At 62.3% G+C, this 9,245-nt stretch overlaps 3 protein-coding genes across 3 annotated transcripts; all 3 read right to left on the reverse strand.

Annotated features, from left to right (window-relative positions):
* Positions 1-21: 21 nt before the first annotated feature.
* MNEG_10728 (hypothetical protein) lies at positions 22-1,899 on the reverse strand (the record flags this gene model as incomplete). The annotated part of the gene is made up of 4 exons (XM_014040798.1): positions 22-248; positions 517-703; positions 1,009-1,266; positions 1,459-1,899. Coding segments are annotated over 4 exons (1,113 nt in total), but the record flags the coding sequence as incomplete, so codon positions are not given.
* Positions 1,900-5,573: 3,674 nt separating this feature from the next.
* MNEG_10729 (Myocyte-specific enhancer factor 2B) lies at positions 5,574-7,467 on the reverse strand (the record flags this gene model as incomplete). The annotated part of the gene is made up of 6 exons (XM_014040799.1): positions 5,574-6,267; positions 6,406-6,545; positions 6,710-6,793; positions 6,962-7,078; positions 7,256-7,336; positions 7,417-7,467. The coding sequence occupies 6 exons, from the start codon at positions 7,465-7,467 to the stop codon at positions 5,574-5,576; spliced, it is 1,167 nt and encodes a 388-aa protein (XP_013896253.1).
* A 533-nt stretch (positions 7,468-8,000) lies between these two features.
* On the reverse strand, positions 8,001-8,192 carry MNEG_10730 (hypothetical protein; the record flags this gene model as incomplete). Its single annotated transcript, XM_014040800.1, has 1 exon — positions 8,001-8,192. A coding segment is annotated over one exon (192 nt), but the record flags the coding sequence as incomplete, so codon positions are not given.
* Between the last annotated feature and the right edge of the window lie 1,053 nt (positions 8,193-9,245).

Raw genomic sequence — 9,245 nt, forward strand, 5'->3', positions numbered from 1 at the left:
GTCGCTGAGCTCTGCGGCCACCACCAGGGCCCTGTCAGTAATGTGCACCCCGTGGTGGTCCTCGTACTTCTGCTTCAGGCCGCGCAGGATCTGCACCGTGTCCACCACAGACGGCTCCCCCACAGTGACCATCTGGAAGCGCCGCTCAAAGGCCGCGTCCTTCTCAATGTGCTGGCGGTACTCCGCCAGGGTGGTGGCGCCGATGGTGCGCAGCTCGCCCCGCGCTAGCATGGGCTTCAGCAGATTGGCTGTTGGTTTTGGGGGGAGGTGAGAGTGGGGCCAGTCGGTCCTCAACAAGAGGAAAACATAACTCAGAGGTCTGCATGCACCAGCAGCCAGGCTGCCCACCTGACCAGGCTGGCAAGCCAACACTGCCTAAAAACTGAACGTGAACCCAACCACTCAAAAGGGCCGATTGCCTGGAACCCCAGCTGCTCACTCTGCGCAACCCTCCACTGCGCGCCGCGGGCCGATCCTGCCGCGACTCGCCCTCGATCGCCACCAGGCCCCACCCACCCGCGTCCATGGCGCCCTCGCTCTTGCCGGCCCCCAGCACCACGTGCATCTCGTCAATGAACAGGATCACGCGCCCCTTGGCCTCCTTGACCTCGGACAGCACGCTCTTGAGCCGCTCCTCAAACTCGCCGCGGTACTTGGCCCCCGCCACCAGCAGGCCCATGTCCAGAGAGATCAGGCGCACACCCTTGGGGCGCGAGGGGAGGAGTGCCAGAGGTTTGGGTTGAAGCAATGTGGGGGTTGGCCAGAGGGGGGTGGGGCAGGGGAACAGCCGCTCCTCAGAGACAGCCCCCACTGAGTTTGACAGGTGTAGGAAGCAGCATGCTTGTGTGCAGCTGCAGCAGCCACTTACAGCCGTGCTGATACGGGCAGTGCTCACTCAGCAGCCCAACCCAAAGGCTCATCAGACTTCCCCTCCTTTTCAGGCCCTGCGCCCCGCGCTTGTGCGGGCGCTGCGCCCCCCTCCGTGCCGCCTGGTGTGGCCCCCCCCACCTTGAGATTCTCCGGGACGTCATTCATCACAATGCGCTGCGCCAGGCCCTCCACGATGGCCGTCTTGCCCACCCCCGGCTCCCCCACCAGCACGGGGTTGTTCTTGGTGCGGCGGCTCAGGATGCGCACCACGCGCCGGATCTCGTCGTCGCGGCCGATGACCGGGTCCAGGCGGGCCGCGTTGGCTGTCAGGTCGGTGCCATACTTGGCCAGCGCCTCAAAGTTGGCGTCAGCACTGGCGCTGTCGATCTTCTGCTCCTGTGGGCAGTTTGGGCCCAGGGTGAAGGGCAGTGTTGTGAGATGCAAGGCTTGATGGATGGAGGGTGAAGGTGACATGGGGCCTTGCAAAATGCAGGTAAACTTACACAGCCAAACACCATTCACTGCGCTGCTCTGCCTGCCAAGCAGTGTGCACCAGTGTAGCCGAGCCCCTGTCGCAACCGTCCTCACCTGCGGCCTGACCTCCTTGACGGCCGCCTCCACAGCTGCAGGCGTCACTCCAGCCTCCCCCATGGCCGAGGTGACATCAGGGTCGTGGATGAGCGCCAGCAGCAGCACGTCCGCGCCCAGGTATGCGTCACCGCGCGCGCGCTGCTCCTTCTGAGCCCTCTTGATGGTCTTGTCCAGGGGTGGGCCCAGGAAGACGTCGCCGGCGCTGTCGCCCTGCACCTTGGGCAGCCGGATCACGCGCTTGCGCAGCGTGCGACAGAGGGAGCGCCACGCCTCGTCGCCGGCGGCCTTGACCACGGCCTGCTTGCCGATGCCTTCGTCAAACATGGGCACCGCCACATGCAGCGGCAGGATCTGCTGCTGCTGCTGCTCCTCAGCCAGCGCAGCCGCTGACTGGAGGAACCCGGTCACCGCATCCGTGAACTTGTTGGCGCCCTGCATGGCGGCTATGGACGCCCCACGATACAGCCTGCGGCAGCCGTTGTGCACGTGGTGGGTCAAGAGAGGTTACTGTCAGCAGCTGGGAAAAATGCTGCATGGGCGCTAAGGTGGGGCGCGCTGCATCAGCATGCTGTGCGTCGAGCTGCTAGTCGCGGTCAGGGCATACGATACGGTTCACACTAAGGGTTGAAGCTCTTGCTGTATAATCACAAAGGTAATGGACATCCCGCTGAACCGCACCGGTGTGGGGCACCTCGCTGCCTCCTTCGGAACCCACTTTCAGGCCTTTACTTGCGGCCAAGAACGTCGGTGCATGAAGTTAAGCCCTCGCACCTTTGTATTGTGTCAGCAATCACTTGCAACTGAACTCCACAACTTGCGAGTTACTGTATGCGACCGTTCTCAACGACAGGCGAGATAGAGAGTTAGATGGGCGCGTCGATGCGCAAGTAGCTTTTTTAAACAGGCGCTGGCAGACGCGAGCCGTGGCTATATGCGCGCCCGAGGAGAGGTGTCAGAGCGTCTAGGACGTTCGCGATGTGTCGAAGATGCTTCTGCGGCTGACGAAGCTAGTGGGCATTATGCTTATATACGCGATACCGACACTTTTCTGGAAAGGAACGGACCCGGCAGGAGCGGTTCCCTGCACGGCGTCACTAGCATTCCGCACGGGGTGTTGTGCTGCACAACCCAGGGCGGGCAGCTAGCTATGACCTCAAGCAGCACGCGATGTCGTGGCTATACGCAAAGCAGTTGGGTCCAGAGATGTAAGCATCGCCACAGCTTGCGCAGTGCCAGCGGTCACAAAGGTGCCACTCCAAGATATCCACGCATTGAGGACACGTTGCTGTTGTCGTCGGCTGCCCCTGCAACAAGAAAGCAAGGCTTCTAACGTTTGCACAGCAGCCATCCAGCTGAGACAAAGTTGTACTAGGCATAGTGCTCAATTCGGCACCAGGGCAGAGATGTGACGGAACGGGAGAGGGCACACCCAACAGCCGTTTCGCTTGCAGGCGACCTGATTTTTTTGCCCCAGGCCCACAACCTGGATGGGCCACCCAGATAACGGAACGGGAGAGGGCACACCCAACAGCCGTTTCGCTTGCAGGCGACCTGATTTTTTTGCCCCAGGCCCACAACCTGGATGGGCCACCCAGATAAGCTGGGGCCAACCCAAACAATGAGTGCATTCGCAGTCTACAAGAACCTTGACACATGCACGCTTGTCTTACACCTTTTTGCCTTGGCAGCACCGCGGCACAGCTGGTGCTGCGACCGGCCCAGCCGCGCTGCCAGGCAGGCCTATAACAAGAGAGTAGACCGCGACAGCGGCCCCTGCAAAGCCCAAGAACAGCGTCGAATAGCCAGGGCCGCGCCCCTCGCCGTTGCCGGCGCCATCAGGTGTCTCGTCCGCACCGCGGCCGCTGCCAGCGCCACTGCCCCCGCCACCGCCACCGCCGCCGCCGCTGGCCCCGCCACCGCCGCCGCTGGCCCCATCATCGCTGCCACCGTCGTCCAGCAGGATGCGGCTGCCGCCGCGGCCGCCCGGCCTTTCGGGCACCACCAACCCGGGTCCCGCCGCCTGATCGCTCTGCTGCTGCACCTCTGGTCCCCCACGGCTGCTGCCCCCGGCAGGGCGCCCCACCACGGGTGATGCGGGCGGGGCCGCGCCTTGACTGACATCAGCAAATGGCGAGCCACGGCCGCCACGGCCGCCAGGACGGCTGTCGATTGGAGAGGATGCTGGGGGCGCGGCGCTGGCGCCGCTTGTGTTCGCCAAAGGAGATTCGCGACCGCCACGGCCGCCAGGACGGCCTATCAGTGGCGACGCAGGTGCAGCCGTGTTACTAGCCACATCAGAAAATGGCGATTCCCGGCCGCCGCGGCCGCCTGGGCGGCTGTCGATTGGCGAGGATGCTGGGGGCGAGGCAGTGGCGCCGCCTGTATCGACAAACGGCGATTCGCGACCGCCACGACCACCAGGGCGGCCAACTAGTTGCGAAGTGGGTGCCGCAGAATCACTGCTGCTGACAAGATCAGCATCGGAACGGCCGCGGCCGCCAGGACGACCGCTGAGGAGCGACGAGGGCAGCTCAACGTCGCCTGGGCTGGCCGCCCCACGTACAACTGCGCCGCGGCTGCTGCGGCCACCAGGATGAGGCGTGGTAACCCGCAAATTGCGCGAGATCAGGCTACTGGCACACGACAGGCTGGCGCGGCGGTTGCCGCCCCCGGCAGGACGGATGAATGACACAGCTGCGCTGCGACAGGCGCAAGCGCCGCACGCTGTCCGACCTGACAGGCCGCCAACCCTTGTGTGCTGCTGCATTTGCAGATGCTGTCGCACTGCGGAGTTCGCAGTCTGATCACTATGTAAGGTGTGCCAGGCAGTGGTTGTTGGGGTCAGGGGTGCAAACTGCGCACAGTTGCATGCATGCACTGGCTGAGCTCCAGGTTGGTGCGTGCGCCACACCACAGACCGCAGACAGATGCGCAGTTGGGATTATTTATATGTGAAATCATACGTGAGATCGGCAGCCACGGCCGCGCACCGTCTATGGCAGCTGCGGCGAGCTTGATCTCTACAACCGCGCGTAATCCATGCACAGAAATTGGCAATATAAGATGTCCAATACATGCAGCATGGCCTTGGGCCTCCCATGACATGGCTTCAAATCAATCCTCCCTTTCCAATCGGCGGACCCACCCACCACACCCGACTCGGGTGCTCGGAGCTGCACCCGGGCAACAGGCTCAAGCATGCACAACCCCGCTTGCCTCGTTGCACACCTCAGCCGCACATCGTGCTGGTCTAACCAGCCGTGGGGAAATTCTCGGGCCCAGGTTGACCACGGAAAGCCGCCGCACCACCTCGACGGAAGTCGGGTCTGTGCTGTCAGCTGGAGCAGTCCTGCTGCTGCTAGCATGGCATTCACGGCCGTCCCTGCACGATACCCTTGCACGTACTGTATGCATCTGCAGTGTGAAAGCTGCTTAGCACAGCAATTGCGCAGGGCGAGGTCTGGAGTCTTGAGTGCTGCAGGGCCCTGTTTCTCGTGACCCCCCCTGCGTTGATGCTCATTGTCGTGCTGCCCCTCTCCATGCTGCAGCAGCAGTATTAGTTGCAGCAGGATTGACACTGCCAGACCCCATTATGCTCCAAAGGCTGTTTTGGGGACAGAGGCTCTCGTGGTCAACAGCTAGCTTCGCAACATTCGCCCCGCCCCATGAATTGGCGTGTGTGTGTGCAAGGCTGTGGGATAAGTTCCTGCTCACAGTCATGCCTATAAATGGTGCAAGGAGGTTGTAATCATAATCGTTACAGAGTTCGCCAGCTGTGCACGCGAGGATGTTGTGATTCGATGTACTGAATGTGGGAGACAGAAGGTGGCCCCGACCAGTCGAGCTTTGAAGTGATTCCTCCTGCTTAACTCCCCCGCCCCTCATCTACCCCGTCCACCCCTTGATCACAAACGGTGTACCATCTGCTAAACATGACGTGGGGAAGAAGCGCAGCCACGGGCTGTCACACCCAAAAGCATGTGAGGTCACACAGCCGATGCATGGTGCATGCAATGGCTGGGGAGGTGCGAAGGAGGACCTTGCGTCTTTAAAGCTGCACTGTCTGCTGATTGACGCATCCGTTAATGGACTCTATGGACTCCCACCATCTCTCAGACGTCGCCAGTGTTGCCAGCTTCGCTGGTGCGCTTTCGAGACCGCTTCTGCCCGCGGCGGCTGGCCCTCTCAACACTGCCCTCAACAACAGCAGCCACCTCCGCGACAGCGTGCGCTGGCGCGGCCTCCTTGGCCTCACTGGCAGCAGGCACGCCCTCGGAAGCCGCTGCTGTCCCCTCATCCTGCAGTCCTGCCTTGACAGGCGCGCGCTCTTCGCCGCCAGACTGCTCAACTGCTATGTCTGTCGCCATCGCCGACACGCCCAGCAGCAAGTCATCCGGCACCGGCGCCGCCGCTGCATGCACACCCGCCTCCGCCAAGGGAACTGCTCCCGCCACTCCCGACAAAGCCACAGCAGCAAGCTCTGCTCCAGTTGGGGCTGGCGCCAAAGGTTTCCGTGCGGCAGGCGGGGGCATGCTGCCGCTGGAGGGGGTGGCTGCCGATGCAGGCCGCGGCGGTGGGCCCGCCACAGCTTCGTGCTGGCCGACAATGTCACCCTCGCCCTCTGGCAGCTGCTCTCTCTGCTCAAGCTGCTCCTCTGCCTGCTCCTCCTTGTGCTGCTGACGCCGCTGCTGTCGCTGCTGCTGCCTGTGCAGCTGCTGCAGGTGCTGCTGCTGCTCCATTTGCTGCTGCTGCATAGTAGCCAGCATCTTTTCAAACTCCCCGGCGATGGCGCTGTAGGCCTGCTCACTGCAGGAGCCAGGAGTTTGTGGTGGTGATGGGGTAAGAACGGGCCCCACTGTGCTGCGCATCGTCACAAAGCACGGGGGTGACATTGCTGCGCAGATCGCGGGGCAAGCCCTGCTCAACCCAACACCCTCAACCAACCTGCGTGGCGAGACGGGAGGAAAGGTCGCTGCATCGATTGACAGCCCCAGGGGTCCCAGCAGGTGCTGTGTCCCAATCGCCTCGCTCACACCAGATGGGCTCTCGCCAGGGCTGCTGCTGGGCCCAGCACCCGCCGGTCCCTGCGCTTGCAGGGGATATGCAACGACTCAGAGCGAATTACGGTGGTGTGGCTGGAATGTGGTCCTTGAGGAAAGCAGATAGTCTTATGTGACGTCATCGATCTCCGGTCAACAGGAGCATAACATAGTAAACATGTGCACAGGAATTCCTTAGGCAAACCAACCTGCGCAGAGCGTGCTACGGTAGCAGGGGCTGCGACAGGTCCGACGCCGAAGCCATTGGCGTATAGCATGCTGCCATACAGCAGCTGCACAAGAGGAAACGAGGGTGTTTGTTCCGCAGAAACCTGCAGTGAGCGTCTCGGCTGCGAAGCGGCTCAAAGCAGCAGTTTTGTAATAACCCAAGGCTGTCGCAGTGGGCAGCGTGCGGGGTCCCCCACCCGTCCTGCAACCTTGCGCGGCCATGGCAGACCCACATCATGCGGCGTGTAGCGCTCGTGCGGCTCCAGCACTGCTTGGCCGTACTGCTCCAGGATCGCGTCCATGTCGCTGGTGCTGAACTGCGTCAGCTTGCCCGCCCCGTCAAACATGACCTGGGTGGTGCGACCACAGGCGGGGGCGCACACGTCGCACCGCCGTTGCAGGTGATTTGTGTGCCCTGCACGCTGCAACTTGCAGAACAGCCGCTTCTCCAGCGGTCCAGTGCGGCGATGCATCGGCCAGAGCGCTCTGCTGCGCCCGCGCTCTGCTGCCCGCCCGCGCGCACTCACTATGGCACAGGTCGTGTTGCACAGGACCGCCAGCTCCATGGCCTTGCGCATCAGCTTCAGCTTTCCCTTGGCATACACCACCTAAGGGATCGGGTCCAACGCTGTTTGGGTCGGGCTCGCTGCGCCAGTCGCCGGTCTTCTCTCCGGCCCCGGTCACTCACCTCACGCTGTTTGTCGTCCACGATATAGCGCAGGTCTATACTCCGCTTCATCTTGGCTACGCGAGAGGTCCTCCTAGCTGCCCTGGCTTCAACACGGAGGCACAGACCTTCGGTCAGCCAGAAGTGCCAGAGCGCTAATGGGCTTTTGATATTGCAAGTGATTTGTTTGTACACGTGGATGCACTGGCCGCAACGGCTCAAGAAGAACTAGCGACGCTCGCAGCGCCTCACACCCGGCCTGACTGCCTACTCGCACCGCTGGTGCTGAGGTGCCTCAGTGAGCAGCCGGCCGCTGCTAAGCATCACGTCATTGTGATCCCACATGTTTCAATGAGAAGAGAGCAGGGGATTTCAGGAGTTCATGCATCACTTGCGTTGACCATGGTCAGCTGAGAAGGGGGGGTTCGCAAGGGCAGCGTGAACCAATGCATTACATTGTGGAGTTGCGAGGCGAGGAAGTCAGTGTGAGGATGAAGCGTGTAGTGGCGAGGAGGCGTGCCCGGGCGCTTGTTATGGGTCTACCCCCGGCTGTCTTGGGAGGGTGCTGTTCGCCGTGCCGCAGCGACTGCGAGTGTGAGCTCGCTTCATGCCTCCACATCCCACCCGATCTCCTGCCCTGCCCACATGGGCACCACTGTGCTGCTGCCAAAGCCATAGTGCTCCGGGATGATCCAGGGCCGCTGCACCAGTGTGACTGTGCCGCTATTGCGGGGCAGACCGTAAAAGTCGGGACCGTGGTGGCTGGCAAAGCCTTCGAGCTTCTCCAGGGCACCAGCCTGGGCAGGAGAGGGGGCAGTACAGAAGACATCAGCGCAGGCCAAGACCAGTTGTGGCAGCAATCCACACGTTAAGCCATCGTGTTGGGGCAAAATGTGAGCATCACCAGGCTCAAATTCGGGGCAACCAGCGATGTTGCTGCCTTGTGCTAAAACTGTCTACCAGTCAATCAGCCAGGTGGACCCGCAATCGCCCCTTCATTGCCCCGCCCCCACCTGCTCAAAGGCTGTTGCGTAGAGGGCGAGCGCAATGGGCGCGCTGAAGACGCCCGCGCAGCCGCAAGGTGCCTCCTTGGTGTGGCGCGCATGGGGCGCCGAGTCGGTCCCCAGGAAGAACTTTGGGCTGCCGCTGGTGGCTGCTGCGGCGACAGCCTCACGGTGGCGCTCGCGCTTGAGGACCGGCAGGCAGTAGTTGTGGGGGCGCAGGCCCTTCTGCGCTCATATAGGGGTGTAGGGCATGGTGGGGGAAGAGGAGGCGTAGTCAGGGGGACTGAGCGCACAGCCGCCAACGATTATCCTCACAAAAATGCGCGTTCAAGTTCGCCTCTGCTGGCAGGCACGTTGTGGCTCCTTGTCCGTGCCACGCCGCCTCAGGTCACAGCTTGGCCTGACCCCCAGGCAGGGCATGCGCGCACCACAAAAAGCGCGTTGCGGTTGAGCAGCATGTGCTGCGGCGTGATGGTGGCTGCGACATGGGAAGGCGCACGTGCCACAAATTCAGCTGCGTCGGCTGTTGTTATGTGCTCCATCACCACCCGCAGATCCGGCACGCGGTCCAGCAAGGGGATCTAAAGCAGGGTGGGTATCAAGGGCGAAGCAGGGATTACAGCAATACGCACGCCCACACGAGCCATGCCCCAGAGTTATCGCCGCCTGTTGACCAAGGTTGGCAATACAAGGTTGGCCCGTTTGGTTTTGTTGAACGTGAGCTGGCTGCTCATCATCCACACCCACACCCAAACCCACACCCCACAACCCCAACCCCCCAACACTCCCACACCCCTTCGACCCAACAACCAACCCCTAGTCCCCAGACCTGACCCTTCTCTCCCC

The sequence above is a fragment of the Monoraphidium neglectum genome, assembly GCF_000611645.1.
Source record: "Monoraphidium neglectum strain SAG 48.87 unplaced genomic scaffold scaffold02435, whole genome shotgun sequence".
NCBI lineage: Eukaryota > Viridiplantae > Chlorophyta > Chlorophyceae > Sphaeropleales > Selenastraceae > Monoraphidium > Monoraphidium neglectum.